Raw genomic sequence first — 19,446 nt, forward strand, 5'->3', positions numbered from 1 at the left:
CATCAGGATTTGCCCTTAAAACCAGTTGAGATGCAAAAGTTGCTATAATTCATCGTAGCAGAATTTTAGATCTCCGTCGTTACTTTTAGGTCATGACCTCCAGGTGGTTTATGAGAACGGTAGCCATGAGATTGTGACTAAAACTGGACAATTATCTAAAATAAAAGTAATTCAATTACTTTTTCTAAACCTGCATATGCTCCTCTTGTGCATTTACAGCATCATTGTGCATGCCATGCCTACATGATCATATGCATTGCCGAAGTGGTGAGCAACAGGCCACCTTAAGTTTTCCAGCGTGGCTGACCAGGTGGAGCCCAGCTGAATGCTTCTGCTGCAGCTATGCTGCAATAGGGAGAGATGGTTTACTTCAGCCACCTGCTGCTCCTGCTTTGCAAAGTGAGAAGGGAACAGAGACCGGGAATGTCAGAGACTATGGGGTGGAGGACACAGAGACACCAGTAAGAACTATGGTCCTGGTGGTGTCACACAGGCCTCCTTGTGAGCTGTGAAGATGGTAGAGGAGGGACAGATATTTTATGAATATCATGCCAGTAAAGATTTGCTGTAATCATCAGCCAGTTTTTGGTTTCTTTGATAGTGAAAGGTGATGAGAACACCTATCTTAGCTGTTCAGCTGTTGATTTTTAGATTAGAAATTAAGCAAAAATGCCACAGAAAGAAAAGCATCCACAGATGTAAGTGATTCTGAGCAATGACTAACTGTAATTGTGGGGCGGGGGGGAGGTGGGAAGCCATAAAACATTGTTATAATTACTGAGCCATTACTGGGAAAGAAGCCCATTGGTCTGATGTCTGCATTTCTCTCAACAACTTACATATTATTCAGCTGATGCCACGGATGAAAAATTGTGTTGGGGAGACCAGTAGCTCAGGTCTTTTGTACAGACTTCGCCTGGCTGTTTTTTTCTAACCACTTCATTTATCCATCATCGTACAGTACCGTGGACAGGGAAGGCAAGTAACCAGATTGCTTTGAAACCAGATGACACAGCAAACCAGTAGACTAGGCAAGCGGAGGAAATGTACATGCAGTGTATCTATTACCTTCCTTCCTTTATTGAGACGAGAAAGCTACACTATGCAGTCTTCTGTGTTCTAAGAAACAGAATTCCAGAGCTGCCATGGGGCAACTAGCCTTTTGATCTGTCTTTTTTTGGATACTCTTCTCATGCTAAGACAATAAGTGTAAAATTTTGTTTCCATTGGAGGCAGAGGAAATAAACTGCAGGAGCAATGTTGATGCTGGATCCTTGGGTGAGTTATTATTGGAAGTGTCTCATGTATGCCACCTTATATGCAAAAGAAACCCAGGCAGATACTAGTGTAGGCAAAAGGGTATTTTACAAAACTGTTTTGTAGGAATCCATCTAAAGCTATGTGATCATTTAGCTAACCTTTGGGAACATAGGTTTTTTTCTGTATCCTTACTCTTCCAAATGATATTGTGAAGCATTTGTATGTTATGCACTTTAATCATTGTGCTTTATCATTTAGCCTTTTGAAACAACAGTATGGAAGCTGAAAAACTCACCTAATCAGATCTAGCATGGCATCCACTGTTGTGACTTCAGGGGTACTGCCTGTTCTGTCAATTTCATCAGCTTTCTGAGACACCCCAGGTTTGATGGTCACAACTAGCACAATCCCTGTAATCAAGAGAAACCCACGTAGTTGGAATCCTTAAAGAGTAGGTTCTACCAATAGAATAGAGTAGCAGTGGCAGTTCTATGATGCTATTGATAGAATCAAACCCTTCTGACATTCTTCTTCTTGTGTATATTATCTATTCAAAACTATATATATATATATATATATAATTTTCAAGAGGAATTACTTTAAGAGCAAATGGTTGCTTTTTCCTGTTGTGATGTTTTCAAGAGCTGGTCTAATTTTTCCTCACACAGCTAGTTTTCATTACTGCTTTCAGATGATAATGGGATTGCCTCATTCCATGAATCCACAGAACTGAATTTGCTTTTGTAAAGATAGCCTAGAGCATTAGGTTCACACAAGACTAAGTTTCAGAAACAGACAGAACTAAAAATATCTGTAAACATGCTGTAAACATGGGGCCTAGTCTTGCTCACAATGATGTCAATGACAAACTTCCATTGACTTCAGTGGGATCAGGATCAGGCATTGTTACTATGGTATAATAAAAGCTAAGCCCTTGTCATGGTATTCCTTTTTGTTCAAAATAAATGAACAAAAATAAATCAAATTGTAGCTCCGTGATCCCTCAACACCCCTGTCAATGAATTACTTTTATTGATACAGGCAGAACTAACTTTGTGTAAACTCCCCTCAGAAATAGAAATTCTAAAGCAGGAGCCAGCAACTCCCAACTTATTCTGTATTCAATCTTGGTTTGCATTTATTCACTGAAAGTTCCTCACACACATATTTAAACTAAATAAAGTATTATCCTAAGCTCAGCAAGTCACAGGCCAAATTTATCTGGGTATTTGACATCAGTGAAGTTTTGCTAGGGATGAATCAGGCTCATGCATCTACACTCCCATTTTTTCAACTGTTAAGTAGATTTTTCATGTGCAAATGGGTCATTCTTGGAGCAAACTTCTGCCTTTGAATGAGTTTACACTATTCCCATAAATGGGAGATATCTGAGCCCATAATTTGATCTTGTGTTTGACCCTACAGAGAAGTTGGCATATAGGGGGTTAATTCTCTCCTCTGGATTAAGAAGAAGGGCCACTGATGCCGGCCCTGAGTGCAGAGAATTGCAAGGTGGCTGGGCTGGGCTGCTGCATAGAATTAGTGGACTACAAGAGGGCTATGCTGCAGGAAGGCAGGAGTGGAACCTGGCAGTGAGAAGGAGAGCGGGAAACCCTCTAAGAAAAGGGAAGGAGCTGAGCAGGGAAGCAGCAGCAGGGTTTCTCACTCCCTGGGGCGGTAAGTCACGCTATGTATTTGTGCTTCTAGGACTGTGGCTGAAACAAGTCTCAATTTATAACTTTGCTTTTTGGACTCTGGTTGAAGAAGATTCTATCTGCTTTTATGTTTGGCCTGCAAAAAGGCAGAATACTCTTCAGTCAATTACACCATGCTGATAATTAAACTTTACCTGGGCAGAGAGCCCCTGAACTGAAATCCATAGCAAAACTCCCACTTATTTCAGAAGTATGGGATCAGGCCTTTAGATTATTTCTTGAAATCCCCATATTCATTACAGGTTTGTCACAGGCCCCTGAGAAAGATCTTACCCGACTTTAGATATTGGACCACTGAGAATCGATTCAAGTGCTTATCTCCATGCTCAATCTCCATGTTAGCAGTGAAAACCCAATATTTGCATGATGCTGTAAACTTCTAATTACACAATATTTTAAGGTTTCTAAAGGCTACCGTGTAGGATATTACCTAGAATTACAGCTATGACTGTAGTGCAGAAATAATATACAACGGCACGCAAACCAATCTTCCCAGAAACACTGGAGTCCAAAGCAGCAACACCTGGGAAAAAAAAGAAATGAACTGATTGTAAAGACTAAACATATTGTGTATATAAAGTGATTTATTTCTATGAAGGAGATAGTTCATCATCCTAAATCTTCCTAAACAGCTAGCAAGCACCCAGTACTAATAATATTCTGGAAAACTTTCTGTAACAGGCTTACAGTGATTGCTTGAGACACCACATGTGTGGAGCTTGCAGGGAAAAGCTTAAGTGTTTTGCTGACTTGCTGAGGTAAGTGACTCATTACCCCTATCTGGATATAATGGAATTTTTTCCCAAGATGTTTGAATATTTACTTTAAAAAGACTTCAGATTTGTAAGTTGCCACTTGGCTTCAGAATTAGTTCCAACTGAAAAGCATGAAAGCAGTTCATGCCACTTGGAGCTATTGTTTCAGTTTGCTTGGCTGCATACTCAGGCAAGAAACAATGCATTGGTTCTGCCATGGAAGGTTTTTCTTTGTAACCAGAAAAGCAAAAAACTTATTTTCTGTTTAAAAATGAAAACTTAAATTCTTCTGAAAAGGGCAGGAGTGAGTAGAGCTGCTTCCACCACTGTGCTTAGATCTGCCACTGCCAGTAAGAGAGAACAGCTTTTGTTGGTGCAGGAGTCAAGCAGGAATTCACCTTTAAGAAATGTTAACCTCTGGCAATGATATATCAAATACCAGGCTTTTGAGAGGGGTTCTCTTAAGTTCAAAGCAATTCTGCAGTGAAGATTTAACTATTTCAAAGATTTACAATCATGCCCACATATCTTAAGTTCAATAACCAGGGTACAATTGTAAAACAAGCACCAAAATAGGTTCTGAAACTCAATAATCTATAACCACAGCTAGTTAATGACTCACTACTATATATCTGTTATACCTCTGAGATCCCCTTATGTTTGCACTCATCAGTATATGCAGTCAGATTCTCAGAGATTGGTTGGCTTCCCTTCAGACTAGAAAAGAAACGACTTACTCATGATGTTTAACCTCAGAAAAGTGAGTGGGTGTAAGTTTAAATATTTTCAAAGACAAAAATCTGACAAAAATCTCACATATGGACCTCTATCCAGGAGCGCCGCCAGCTTTTTTGCCACCCTAGGTGGCTGAAGGTCCCGCCCCCGAAATGCCGCCCCCGACAGAGGCAGCGGAAGGTCCCGGCCCTGAAATACTGCCGACGACCGGGGCGGCCGAAGATCTGGCCGCCGCGGTCGCCGCCCCCCAAATGTTAGCGCCCTAGGTGACCGCCTAGGTCGCCTAATGGGTTGCGCCGGCCCTGCCTCTATCCACAGCAAGGATTGTGGCAAATGCACTCTATGCACATGATAATAATAGCTTGAGCATCAGATGCTTAGATAATATCCTGATAGTATTGTTCAATTGTTTTCCACAATATATATAAACAACAACTTAAAAAAAGTATGGAGAGTCTCTTAGTATGTTGTTTTCTTTTCATAGACTTTAGGGTCAGAATGGACCATCATGATCATCTAGTCTGACCTCCTGCACAGTGCAGACTACAGAACCTCACCCACCCACTCCTGTAATAGACCCATAACTATTTGACTTCTCGGACTTTCATGGTATTACAAAACCTAACAGAGAAGAACCAGGTTATGTACAGTAAGACTATATATGTACGATGAAACAAACCTTCTGGGCACAGTAAAAAGCCCTATATATATATATATTGCAAATAGGCAGAGCCCATTTCCCAGCATTCTCAGGTCATCAGCAGAAAAAACAGCACCACAATTAGTGCTGATTGCATCTTTGTGGTGGCAATCCCATCAAAGAAGCAAATGTGCAGGGAGACCAGACTATCATTTTTCACTTTTCATGTCAGGAAGTTGGTATAATACATAGGGTAGAGTGGGGGAGTTTGCACTGCCATTGTCCATGCTTGGATATCATAGTTATAAGTGCTCTTGAGGTATGTGTGATAATGAATTTTATACTGGCTTTATGTATAATAAAAGGATTTTGGTTTCCCAGGTTATCAACCCCACACCTCCCACAAATGATAAATTCACTTACAAGGTTTTAAACCATTTTGTAAAAAGCAAATGGATAGATTTTTGCTAAAAGACAAATCATATTTTGGTAGGAAATATTCATAAAGTTTAGAAAACTATGTATTTTGTATTAAACCTTGTTGCATTGAGTATCAGTTCTGGCCTCCAAGTGTGGCTTCAGTAGTGATAAAATATAAACCCTACCATAAACACTAAAAGGGATGGTGTTTCTTAAAAACAAGGCTCTGATTTAAGATTCTTTTCAATCTGCCAGCCTTGCTAACTCAACCTGAGAGCTGAAAATCACGTTAGGTTATTTCCCTCATATATTTAATAATAAAGATTCTAGAATTAGGATAAGTTCCTGTCACAGCAATTCTGTTGGCTCCAAAATGATGTTCCTATGCAATCCCATTGTGTTCAATGGAGTTAGAGTGGCATATTTTTAACTCATTTAACAGTTCTGTTGCTGATGAGCAAGCCATGCTAGAATTCAGCTTACTCTCCCATTGCAGTGCTAGGTGTGCTGTGTTAATAGCAGTAAAAAGTAGTCCAAACCTAAAAAGGAGTCCAGAAATATATGTGCCAGTAACATAAGCTGAGGCGATGGTGAGCTGCTCTGAGTAAGAACATGCTATTCTCATGCAGTCGTTTTTCAGAGAAGAGCTGTACTTTTAAAAAAGTACTTACAGAAAAATGGTTTTTCTTCAGATTTTATGATTACACCACCAACCTCGAGAGCGAAGCAGTATTTCATGACAACTCCCACAGACAGTGTCTAGAGACAGAGATCTATACTGGTATTTCAGGCTGATGTTTAAAATGTGCACTTTTCCTTTGTTGAGATTTGTTTCATATAGAAAAACGCAGTGTACAGTTTATTTTTAAAAAGTAGAAAACAATTCTCACACAAATGCAATAGCCCCCATTAGCAAGGAGTGATTGAGTAATTTACCATACTGGCATAGCACAAGAGTGTTGTAGTCCCTCTGCCCCCCCCCCCAATAAAAAAACAACTTTATTTCGGGGGGGGGGGGGAGAGGGGAAATCACTAAAAAAATCCCAGTGGAAAAAATTGAAAAGAGTCTTGGAGATTTTGTAAAATGAAACACAGAAAACACACTACATGATTCAGTTCATAAGCATATTTATTGCTCAAATGGGGCAAACACATTATCAAAAACATAAACCTTGCAATTCTGCAAGTAAAATACAAGAATACAATAATAGCCCTACCATACTTTTGTACCTGCCCATAGATACCATACATTTTTACCAGTTTTATTTACTTTTTAGCACCTTGTTAGGTATCAAGTTTTGACCAAACCATCCAAGTGTACTGGAACAGAGTGAAAATGTACTGTATAGAGGAAAATGGTTGTGGTAGATTCTCAGTCATTGGAAGTCTTTAAATCAAGATTGGATGTTTTCCTAAAGACATGCTCTAGTTCAACCACAGCTATTGACTTGAAACAGGAATTAATTCCTGGAAGTTCTACGGCCTGTGTTAAGCAGGACATCAGACTAGATGATCACAATGGTCCTGTCTGGTCTTGTAATCTATAAATCTATGTATCAAATGTGCTGGAGCAGAATGCAGGCATCTTAAAATGTAACAACATTCTGAAATCAATTGTCCTTTCTTCTGGGATTTTACTTCCACATATTGACATAATGGACTAAAATGCAAAGTTCTTTGCAAACATAAATTTAGAGTAGAAATATGGATCTTCAATTATAGAAGAGAAGGAAAGAATTTTAGGTTATAGTATATCAGTATTACAGTCGTTCAAAAATAATTAGATTGAAATTTAAAAAAAATAAAATTTGAGCTTTTTTTATTTACCTTCTAGTTTTTGAGCTTTTAGGGGAGGTCACTTTTTCTTGCTTTTCTCCTCAGTTGTGAGGGCTAGAGACTTAACTTTACAAAAAGTGAGATTCTTACCTTATTACAAGACTTCAGGAGCTTGGAATATGGCAGGACTTGAGATAAAATCATGAGAATTGGCAACATTGACAATTGCCATGTTTCTTCCTTTCCGGGTTCAATCTCTGACTTTTGCATTTGGGATCAGTGATGTTAGCTAAGTAATGGAAAAGACTCATAGCTTCTCTGGTCCATTTTTAAAATTTTGCATTTGTGTTATACCAATTCTTTGTTAATTACATCAAGCCAAATTTCCACTTACTCTGGACACTAGCGTCAGTCACCTGTAATCTCTCAAATCTCCCCAAAACCTCTTCTGATTTTCTTTTGTTAAATTACTGCTGCTCTCTGAAAACCCTTTTTGTATAAAATGAATGATATGTTCTGATCAAAGTCTTCCTTTTGCCCAGTGCAAAGTTGAATGCAAATGCAGAAACACAATGTTCCTTAAAGTGCCACCAAGAGTCATTGAGAAGCTGGGGCATCAATCATTTGTTTCAGATGCTCAGTTTGTGCTACATTGAATGTGATGTGTTACTATAAAAGAAATGTTCTGTTTCCTCAAAGTCAAGTTTTTGCATTTCATTTTACTTTATGGAATAATCCTGAGTAATCTTTGCCATTCTTTTGGTACCAAAGAGGATCTGAGACTGTTCCTGAATGAAGCTGATGTTAAAATGCTGCTTGAAAACTTTTAACATCTCATTGCTGGTATATTTTGCAGGATCATTACTGTTTTGATCTTCCATTTCAATAGACAAAGTTTCATCCAATAGTACATTTGATCTTGAAGAATCAGAAGAGATCAGTTTTTTACACTTTTTGAGATGGGCACCAGTCTTTTCTGTCTTGCTGCTTGACAACTTTCTTTCAGAGGTTTCTAAATAATAATCCCTTATTGTTTTTAACTCCATGCACTCCCCTCTTTTCTTTTTCCAATGACAGACAACTCTTTGCCCCTACTACCTACATAAGCCTCACTCTGTCCAGTCACCAATGACCTCCACCTATTCTCCTTTCCTCTAGGCTTCTGAATAGTTCTATAACTTTCTTATTGTTTCCTAAACTTTGCCACTCATTCATTATACTGCCATGCCAAATTTGTGTAACTCTGCTTTATTAGAACCCTACTTAGTTAATTCAAAAGTTCCTAGAGATTTTGAAGTAAGCCGGGTGGAGCTATATACTAAGGATTTTTAAGGTCTCTTTGGTGGATGAGCAGCTCTGTCCTGGCATATTTCTCATTCCTTTCACCTGTCTCAGGAGCTCTTCTGTTTGAGAGCAAGGGCCTAAATTCTTGAGACTTCTTTTTCCATTGCCCCTTACAGATGATGTCCATGTTAATGCAACTGCTTTTGTAGTGGTCCCAGTCCAAGACCAAGTCTCACATTGAGCTACTACCTATTTCCCCATGCTAACTTTCTCCCCCTACTGTTACTCACACCTTCTTGTCAATGGCTGGAAATGGGCCATCCTGATTACCACTACAAAAGTTTTTTTTTCTCCTGCTGATAATAGTCCACCTTAATTACTGATTACTCTCGTTATAGTTGGTAGGGCAACACCCATTTTTTTATGTCCTCTGTGTATATATTCCTACTGTATTTTCCACTGCGTGCATCTGATGAAGTGGGTTTTAGCCCACGAAAGCTTATGCTCAAATAAATTTGTTAGTCTCTAAGATGCCACAAGTACTCTTCGTTCTTTTTGCTGATACAGACAAACACGGCTACCACTCTGAAACCTATAACTTTTTTTGTGACTCTAGAACAGGGGTGGGCAAACTACAGCCCACAGGCCACTTCTAGCCCTGGAGCTCCCACTGGGGAGCGGGGTCAGAGGCTTGCCCTGCTCTGCCCACCCAGTGCTCCCCAGCCCCCAATTCATAATTCCTTGATAAGCCTCATCTTCCGGCACGCAGAGCCACATTGTGCAGGCACGACTTCACCATGCTGTTTCCAGGATCAGAACCCTGCCCCATGTGGCAGCCCCCTCCACCACTTGGCAGCACCCCTAATCCCCTCACGGTCTCCTACGGCCCCACCCTTGAGAGCCTCGAAACCGCCAGGGGCCGCACTCGTCCCAGCTAGGGTGCCTCCGCTCATGGTGGTGCCTGGTACAGCTACCTTGGTGTCACTGCCGGCAGGGCCCCTAGGAGTCCCTGGTACCATCCCTGTAGAGTTGCCCCTGCCCTGTGACACACCCCAGGAGCCCTCCCTGCCCCTGCTCAGTAACATCCCTTCTAGAGCCCCCCCAGGCTACACCCCATAGAGTTCCCCTCCCCCATCAGGCATTCATGGCCTGCCATAAAATTTCCATACCCAGATGTGGCCCTCAGGCCAAAAAGTTTGCCCACCTCTGCTGTAGAAATAGTGAAAGTCATCATCAAATGCATATCTGCATATTTCTCATCAGTTCTCTTAGCAAGACTGAAACAAGTCAATTTAAGATTAGTGGAAACTACAGAATCCATTTCTTCCACCATCCCACTTAGCCCACACAATAAATTGGCCATTAAGTAGAATCAGCAAAAGGCAGACTGTTTAACTGCATTTTTCAATGGTGCCACATTTGATGACCAATACTTAAACTCTCTCTATACCGAGACTGATTTCATACTGCTCACTTGGCCAGTTTCCAGACAGACAGCAAGTGGTTGTGCTCTGTGTGGAATTGACTGCTGAGACAAAAGACTTAATCAAAGGACCATCCCACTTCCTCTATTACTTTAATGAAAAGATTATGGTGTTTACTGCCTGGCCAACAACCACCAGCCACCCAAAATCCTGCATGGTATTTGTATTTGGTCTGTAGAGAAACCAAATCACACTACTGTAGGGAAATAATTGACATTTAGAGACATGCCCACTGGGGCATCATAGGGGGCAGCTCCCTCCCTCCTCCCCCCATCCTTTGGAACCTAATTTGCCATTGTAAAATATATCAAATAGAAGCAAGGGCCCTTGAGGGGCAGAATGAACTATTGCATCTGTTTGCATCGTGTCTATTATCAGGAGCATGCACAGGAATTTAAATTTGACCGCTTTTGGAGAGGCACGTTCTGTGCCCCGGCTGGGGAGGAGGAGCTGTCGGCTCCCACTGAGGCCCTGGGGCCGGAGGAGCTCACTCTCCCCACCGTGACCCCAGGGTCACAGGAGATCTGTGCCCCCACCACAGCCTGTGGCTGGAGGAGCTCTGTGCCTCTGCCCAGGCCCCATGCCCCTGCTCGTCCCCCTTTGTTCACGCCTCTATTATCCATATTTGCATAGTAATTCAGAGGCTGATCCATGGATAAAACTGCACCAAATTGCATCTGCTTCACTGCTTGAAATGAGAAATTTCTGCAGCAGCTCAGGGAACCATTAGAGCAGTGTTCAGCTCACACCAACACTACTGCTGCTTCTGCTGCTGCTGCTTTATTTTATTTATTTATTTTAGCCATTCCAGCTGCCACCTCCAAATACTAAGCCCTGGAAATGCCACCATGGACATCCTATGTAAACAGAACCGTATGTTTAAATTTTATTTATAGGCTGTCAGAACAGTAGCATGAATGGGGGGAAATACATAAGACATCTCAAAATGCAGTTAGTGCTTTTCAGCAGGCAATAACAGTAACAAAAATGTAGTGTTGTTTTGTTAGTATGGGCATAGAATCATAGAAATATAGGGTTGGAAGGGACCTTGAGAATGCATCAAGTCCAGCCCCCTGCACTGGGGCAGGACCAGGTAAACATAGACCATCTCTGATAGGTGTTTGACCAAGCTGTTCTTAAAAACCACAGCCTCCCTTTGAAACCTATTCCAGAGCTTAACTCTACTTATAATTAGAAAGTTTTCCTAATAAGGAACCTAAATCTCCTTTACTGCAGATTAAGCCCATTACTTATTATCCTACTGCTGGTGGACATAGAGAACAATTGGTTACAGTCCTTGTTATAACAGCCCTTAACATATTTGAAGACGGTTATCAAGTCCCCCCTCAGTCTTCTTTTCTCAAGAGTAAACATGTCCAGTTTTTTTAACCTTTCCTCACAGTTCAGATTTTTTAAACCTTTTATAATTTTTGTTGCTCTCCTCTGGTCTCTCTCCAATTTGTTCACATCTTTTCTAAAGCGTGGCGCCCAGAATTGGACACAACACTCCAGCTAAGGCTTCACCAGGGCCCAGTACAGTGGGACGGTTACCTCCCAGGTCTTACCTATGATATTCCTGTTAATATACCCTAAAATGATATTAGTCTTTTTTGAAAATGTATCACATTGTTGACTCGTATTCAAATTATAATCCACTATAACCCCCACATCCTTTCCAGCAGTACTCCCACCTATCCAGCTATTCCCAATTTTGTAGCTGTGCATTTGATTTTTCCTTCCGAAGTGTGGTATTTTGTCTTTACTGAATTTCATCTTGATTTCAGACCAGTTTTCCAATTTGTCAAGTGTGCAACACCTCCTAATTTGGTGTCATCCACAAATTTTATAAGCATACTCTTCACTCCATGATCAAACTAATTAATGAAAATATTGAATAGTTCTGGACCCATGACTGATCCCTGTGGGACTCCTCTAGATATGTCCTCCCATTTTGACAGTGAACCATTGATAACTACTGTTTGAGTAGTCTTTCAACGAGCTGTGTACCTAAGTAATTTAATCTAGACCACATTTTCCTAGTTTGCTTATGAGAATGTCATGTGGGACTGTGTCAAGAGCCCTACTAAAAATCAAGATATATCACATCTACTGCTTCCTCTCTATCCTTTAGGCCACTAACCCTGTCAAAGGAGGAAATTAAGTTGGTTTAGCATGATTTATTCTCAACAAATCTATACAAGCTATACCTTATAACTCTATTAACCTCTAGGGGCTTACAAATGATTCTTTAATAATTTGTTTCACTCTCTTTCCATGCTACACTATGGGTGCTCAGCACTTCTGAAAATCAGGTCCCTTTAACAGAGCTGACAGTAGGTGTTTTGCTATCCATGGTGGGAAACGTTTCTGGCACCCCCTGAGCAACCGAGCCAAAACACAAAAAATGGCAGAGCAGCCAGGCAGTATGCCAGGATATTGATTGCTGCCCCTGGATGGTGGTGCTAGGGCAACCACCCATATCACCCCCAGGCTGGCCCTGTCATTCAAGGCATCGCAAGTGGTTACCCTAAAATTGAGGCACTTGAAATCATTAAATCAGTTTTGAAAATTTATCTAAAGAGATTACTAAATTTTTAAGGGTGACCACTGGAGCTACCCACACACAAAAGACCTGTAAACACTCAAATCCAGGGGTTGTTCCTCACTTTTATCCAAATTTTACTTACTTACTACTGCTACCCGCTATGAGAGTTATTCCTTTATCTCTAGGAACTGAAAATCCAGGGTTCTATGTCCAGTGTTGGAGTCTTATTAAATATACTCCTCCTCCTTTTATTATATAAAAGAATTCAAGTTTATATTCATCTTCCATGGGACATTAATGCTAATCAGTAGTAACAAACATATATGGATGTTAGTTGCAGTGAAATCTGGCAAATTTAATATAAGACTCTGCAAGCATTGTTTCTACCATGTTTTCATGTAATTCCTGCTATCATATGTTACATCAGGCTATAGATGCAAATATTGTTTCACACAGAGAAGGGTCTTTTACACTATTCTGCAATTTCTTGAAAGGTCTATGATCTCAAATTCAGCTCTCCAGCGACACGTGCATTCAGCTTGCATGTCTTCATGCATGTGGTCTCCTTTTTGACTGAGTAGAGCAGGATGAACTCAAAGCCATTTTAGGAAATGAACAATACCACTGTATCTAAGTAGGGGCGAATGTTGTATTCACCTGCCCTGACAATAAAGAATGGGTGAATCAAATGTTACATTGCAAATAACACAAATATTTTTTCACCCATCTAGCCTGCTGCTGACATCAGCAGGCCCTCTATACATTGCCTGGGCATTTCCCCTCCTCACGACCATCAGTGGGAGCAAATAATCCCTGGCCTCAGGCCTGCCGATGGGGGGCTGGGCAAAGAGGGCAATTGCCCAGGGGAATGGGTGATTTAAAAGGGCCCGGGGGCCCCTGGCCGCCAGCACAGCGAGGCTAGGGCAGGCTTCCTGCCCCTCCTCGCTCCGTTGCTCCACACCGCTCCTGGAAGCGGCCAGCACGTCCCTGCGGCCCCTGGAGATGGGGTCTCTGCACACTACCCCCGCCCCGAGCGCCGACTCCTCAGATGCCTGGGTCTGAGAGAAGTCTGCTGACTCTAGAATACTCCTCCGGTAACTGGCCCCAGACTCCCACTCTCCTGGATAGGAAGGGAACACACTCACCTCATATTTTCAGGGGTAGATGACTGACCTGCTCCTCCCTACTGTTTCTTCATTAGCTGTCCATTGCCTTGCTTCTCCCACCCAGTATCTCACAGGGATAGCTAGTAAACCTGTTTCTGTCCAAACCCTCAGTCTAGCAGTATAACTTTGTCATCCTGCTGCAGTGGGGAGCAGAAATGCCGCTGTCTGCAGTGTATACTGGCCCTTGTACTATGGGGCTGAGAGATCCCCTAGAGTGCACGGGGCTAGGGGAATCCTTGAACTCGCAGAAGAACCGTAACAGATTTTGTATAATATGTATGCTTCAAAGATCACATCATTCACGTCACAGTGCATAGCTCCTACTGTAGTAGTGATTGTCTTGCCATTCCAGGTGCTGAAGTTTGTCATGGTAATAACACTACACATTGTACAGTATTCCTGTTACACAAAATCAGCCTTCTCCCCAGTTTGTCCCCCTCCCCATATGCAGGATCTGAACCTCACAGAACCCCACAAAACATCCCCAATGGGTCAGAAGGAAATGGGTATGCTGCAGAGCTGAGGCATCCCCATTGGTGCTCCCTGTGCCTGGCTCTACAACTGCAGTCTCCTTTCTGATGTGTTTAACTACTGCACCATAAAGTCCATTCAAGCTCACACACAATTAGAAGATCCCTGCAGTATCTAGATATGGCCAGGATGAGCTGAGATGAAGAAGCAGCTTGAGCAAAGGATTCCCTGCATATAGTTGATTTAACAACTGGTAGTGTCGGTTTCCTTAAAATTAGCGCATCTGAATATACAATTAGCATTATAAAGCATTCAGTTTTTCTTGCTCCAGCAGTTATACTGTAACTCATCCTGTCTCCTTTCACAAACTCAGAGTGGATGAACTTTTTTTAAAAAAAAGGGGGTGGGGTGGGGTTGTAAACTGAGTTTTGGAGAGTGCATTCAAATAGTCTGCAGAATGACATATGCAACTAGTAGTTTAACTGTTATGCTTTTGGCGTGAGAGCTCATTCTGGCTGCATTCATGAAGTTAGAGAAATTATTTTCGTTTACACTAAGGCCCCTTCACACCATTCTGGCCGTGTTTCTAAAAGTGGGTGTAATCTACACTTTTCTTTTAAAAGCATTTTATTTGATTTTACTGTAAATGAGAATCGAGCCCTAAGTATAGAAGATATGGCTATACAACGCTATACAAAGTTTCACTGGGCAGGAGTATGCACCTGTGTTATTGCATAAAGTGTCCTGAAATATTTTCACCAAATAGAGTGTACCATATCTGTAAATTGAGCTATCTTGCAGGTTGACTTGAAGTGGAATGTGATTGTGTATGCCATAAAATGGCCAGTTTTCAACACTGAAAAACCCCACAACCAACCAACTGGTCTACATTAGTAAGACAAGTAGGTTAAAGGAGAGAAGTAAATATGGAAATATAGAATACAAAACTGTGGAAATATAGAATACAAAACTGAACCAGACTCACGACATAGGAGGGCAGAGTTTGCTGTACATTGAAACAGCATAAAAGGAGTGTGGAAACAAACCCCGAGGACTACCCCTGCTGTAAAGTGATGCCCCCAGCAGCATGAAGTTGCCACAATAGTTCTATGCTGCATGCCTACCACCCTCAGTAGTGGAAAGGGTGTGGCTGGAGAGTGCTGTGCTGCAGTTAATCCCAGACAGTGTGACCCATTACAAGCCAACATAATTAAGAGCAGCCTACTCCTATTGTTCAATGATGCCAGTTTTTACCTTTCTGTCAATTTCCTTTTTCCCATTTCTGGCTCTGTCTTTTCTATGCTGCCCCCATATTTGGAATCATCTTCCAGTCCTAGTTTACAATGACACCACTCTCTCCTTATTCACATCCCTTCCAAAAACTCATCACTTCCATGATGGCCACGAATCTTGACTTTATGAAGTATAATAAATGAAAATTAAATTTATTCCCTTATCTGGATTGCACAGTAAATCCTTCTTTCTTTGTGTCTTAGGCTATGTATGCACTGCAATTGGAGGTGTGATTGCAGTTCAGATAGGCATATTCACATTAGCATTAATCTAGCTAGCATGGCCAAAGATAGCAGTGAAGATGCAGCAACATGGGCTGTACAAACCTGCCTGGAACCCTGGGCACACACTGACAGTGCTAGCCTTTGCTGGGGTCCATGCCACCGCATCTTCACTGCTAGTTTTAGCCATGCTAGCTAAATTAAAGTTAGAATGGGTATGCCTCCCTGAGCTGCAATCACACCTCCATGCTCTTACTATGCTAAAGTACCATACTGAACTGGAGCCAGAATGTGGTCAGAAAACTCAGGTCAAAGATGTTTTGATGGAAAAACAAGACATTTTGGGGAGTAAAAATAAACAAAGAAAAACCTTCCATTTTCCAACCATCTCTACTCATGGAACACTAGGGCTTGCATAGGGGGCAGGGGAGAAGAGAGGGATCTGGTCTAGACTAAGGCCATTCATTCTCCAGGACTAGACAACCTAAGAATTATGAAAGAGCTTTAAAACACTGGTGTAATTATCACTGCTCCACAGTTGTTAAGTGTTTTCACAGCAAAATTCAGTGTAAACCCTTCTAGTGTTGAGGCATTCTATTACTGCTAATAAAACACATAGTTTACATTTGTTTGTAAAGGTGAAGTTTGGCCCTAAAATTTTAAGGAAACATTTTATGATGAAGGTGATTGTGAGTTGTAGTTAATGGAAGCTGTTGGGTGCTCAGCACCAGGGCCGTCCAGAGGATTCAGGAGGCCTGGGGTCTTTGGCGGCGGGGGGCCCCTGCTGCCGAATTGTCACCGAAGACCCAGAGCGGAAGAAGCTCCGGGGGCCTGGGTCCCACGAGAGTTTTCTGGGGCCCCCGGAGCGAGTGAAGGACCCTGCTCCAGAGGCTCCGAAAAACTCTTGTGGGGGCCCCTCCGGGGCTTGGGGCAAATTGCCCTACTTGCCCCCCCCCCCCCCCGGGCAGCCCTTTTCAAAATCAGTCCACTCAGTTAGGAACTTAAATATAGGCTTAGGAATCTAACCAAGCATTACTGAAAATCCTGGCACTTGCTTTTCTCCGTATAGGACTGCTCACTGTTCAATGAATAATAATGGACGTTTGGGGATCGTTTCAGTCCTTAGTTTAACTCCTCGCCACCAAATAACTAAGAAAAACGTAGTGTGCCTCTGCATGTAGTATGGGCTGAGCAATTTGCACTAAGATGCTGATGTAGATTTTTTGGCATATCTGACAGTGAGTGGGATCTCAACTGCAGGGCTGCTGACAAATAAATGCATAGGTAAGAATTATACACTCGTCACATATTGGTTTCTGCTTGTTCTAGAATAGAATTAGACGCAAGAATGAGACCCATTCTAGCTGTCCAATCAAGAATGCACTACCTAGCTTTTTTTTTTTTTTTTTTTTTTTTTTTTTTTAAAAACAGAATGAAATAATACTGTCAGTTATAACCAAGCAGCAAGAGATAGTTTTGGTAGAGTATAAAGACGACACTTGAATGTTTGTCATTTGCTCTGACAACTCATGGAAAGCTAAACTCACTCACTAATTGATTTTTTTAAAAGTATCTACTGAACATTTTCAGAATAAAAGACACAAATGAATTAAAAACAGACAATAGAAAAAGTGATCAATCATAATTATTAGAAAAAGATAAGTATATAGCATTTCAAATAACTTTTTCCATACCTGAAAGATATGAGACTAATTAGTAACCAGCAGTTTAATATGTATTGAATACACAAAAGTACCATTGCATACCGAATATGCAAATTTACCAACTTTCAAGCTTTATATGGATGGATGTAAAGTAATTTGCTCACTGCTGAAACATTTGCTGCAAAATTTCAGTAAGTTGTCATTTCAATAATAAAACATAAGACAAAAACATAGGAGACAGAATCCAACTTTAGAAGAAAAAAGAGAAAAAACTAACACATTTGCAAATGACATTTGCAGGGAACTTTAATCAGGTGTTGGAGGCTAGATAAGTCCAAGTTAATGACTATTGTCCCTTGAAGGGACACAATAACTAAGTTAAGTAAAGTCTTTGATACCTCCTATGCTCCACACAAAGAGATATACTTACTGCTTTACTGGCAACAGACATATTCCAAAATAGACTATTTCATGATAGCTAGTAACCTGGTTACCTGTACTATTAATTCCCACATTGTTATAGGGGATCATTCCCCAGTACATTTTAACATTTAACAAAACTCTTAGTATAGTACTTAGCTCATATAAAACTAAGGAATACATTAAACAAAACCAGATTTTATATGGCTCTGAATCCATGATGTGAACCTAGAATGTGGTATGTACTAAAAGTCTAAATTAGAGGGAGGATAACACATCACTGCCAAACAAAAAAGGCTAACTGATTTCACAGGAAAACATAGAGTTAGTTAATGGATATAGTAGACACCCAATCCCCAATTACTGCACATAAAATATGATGTGAATGCTGCTAACGAGGCAAGCCCTGAAAATGCTTTATTTAAACAGGCATTACCAGTAGTTAAAGGAACAGATGGGCAATTATTAGCTTACAGGCTCCTACAAAGGAAACTCTAAGACAGTATTTTACCTGCTCGTGGCATTAATGTTACTACATATAAGGAAATACAGAAAAAGAAGAGGGTAGCTCATGGCACATAAAGAAAGCCAGTACAGCACAGTGGACTGCTTTAACTTTTGGTCTGATCAGATTGACACAAGCAATAGATCCTCAGTGACATGAGTCGGAAAGAGATTGAAGGCTGCAGATACTGCAGCCTGCTTTCTCTAGACTCTTTGCCCTTGAGAGTTGGTGGTGATCATGCTCTGTGAACCAGAACAGCACTTCAAAATTTTATTATTATAATTAAAAACCTTAAATAATGCAGAACCTGCCTATGTTTCATGATGGCAACCAATATTGATGGGACAGGGCTGGCTGTACAGTCTTAAGAGAATGGAAGCAAATCCTTGTCTATTAATAGCCCATGACACTGCAGTTCTCTCTGCCTCAGTAACACTGAACACCATGGGGTGTTTGCCTTTGGCATCCTTCAGCCCCAAATGTAAAGGTGACTTGCAAGGGAAATGTGTCTTTTTGCTCTTTATACAATAGACATGATGTAAAGTAACCAGCTGGGCACAGTGGGGTCCAAATAACTGTTTACTAATGATATATAATGATATATATGTAGGGCCTAGCTACATATACACACTGATGCTCTGCAGGACTCTAGTGGCTTCTGAATTACGGAAGACAGTGAGGGACACTAAAGGGTCAAAACTATTTAAAGGGATACTACCTAATTCAAAACTCTACAGGAAAAAATTGACTTGTGCCTTTTTTTTTTTTGCTCCTTTATGATTGACAAAGAGGGTACAAACAATTTTTCCTTTTTTAAAAAAAGTTTATCATTTTTTTAGAAATGCAGGTCTTATTTGCTCTGGGGCACTCTGTGCTGACTTCAAAGCTAGTAAAATGGTATCATCACAACAAACAGTGAAAGTTGAGCCAAGTGTGAGGGGAAAAGGATTTTTACTCAGGTCTAGTCTGCATTTGGAATAGCCCCAATTCAGTCATCGATGGCTGGCAATCATTGCCACTGCACTGATGCTGACCAACAAACAAGGACAAGCTGGGGTTTGCACCCGTTGTGGTAATCGGGGTTTACACACT

The 19,446-nt window shown here is 41.1% G+C and overlaps 1 protein-coding gene across 1 annotated transcript in view; it reads right to left on the minus strand.

The window, feature by feature from the left end:
• Positions 1 to 19,446, minus strand: part of SLC1A1 (solute carrier family 1 member 1) — a 74,928-nt gene that overhangs the window by 21,300 nt on the left and 34,182 nt on the right. Inside the window, exons 3-4 of the mRNA XM_034774054.1 lie at positions 3,406 to 3,498; positions 1,556 to 1,670 (exon numbers count right to left, since the gene is read on the minus strand). Of these exons, the coding sequence (XP_034629945.1) occupies positions 1,556 to 1,670; positions 3,406 to 3,498 (208 nt within the window). The remainder of the gene's footprint in view (positions 1 to 1,555; positions 1,671 to 3,405; positions 3,499 to 19,446) is intronic.

Source organism: Trachemys scripta, chromosome 6, assembly GCF_013100865.1.
Source record: "Trachemys scripta elegans isolate TJP31775 chromosome 6, CAS_Tse_1.0, whole genome shotgun sequence".
Classification (NCBI taxonomy): domain Eukaryota; kingdom Metazoa; phylum Chordata; order Testudines; family Emydidae; genus Trachemys; species Trachemys scripta.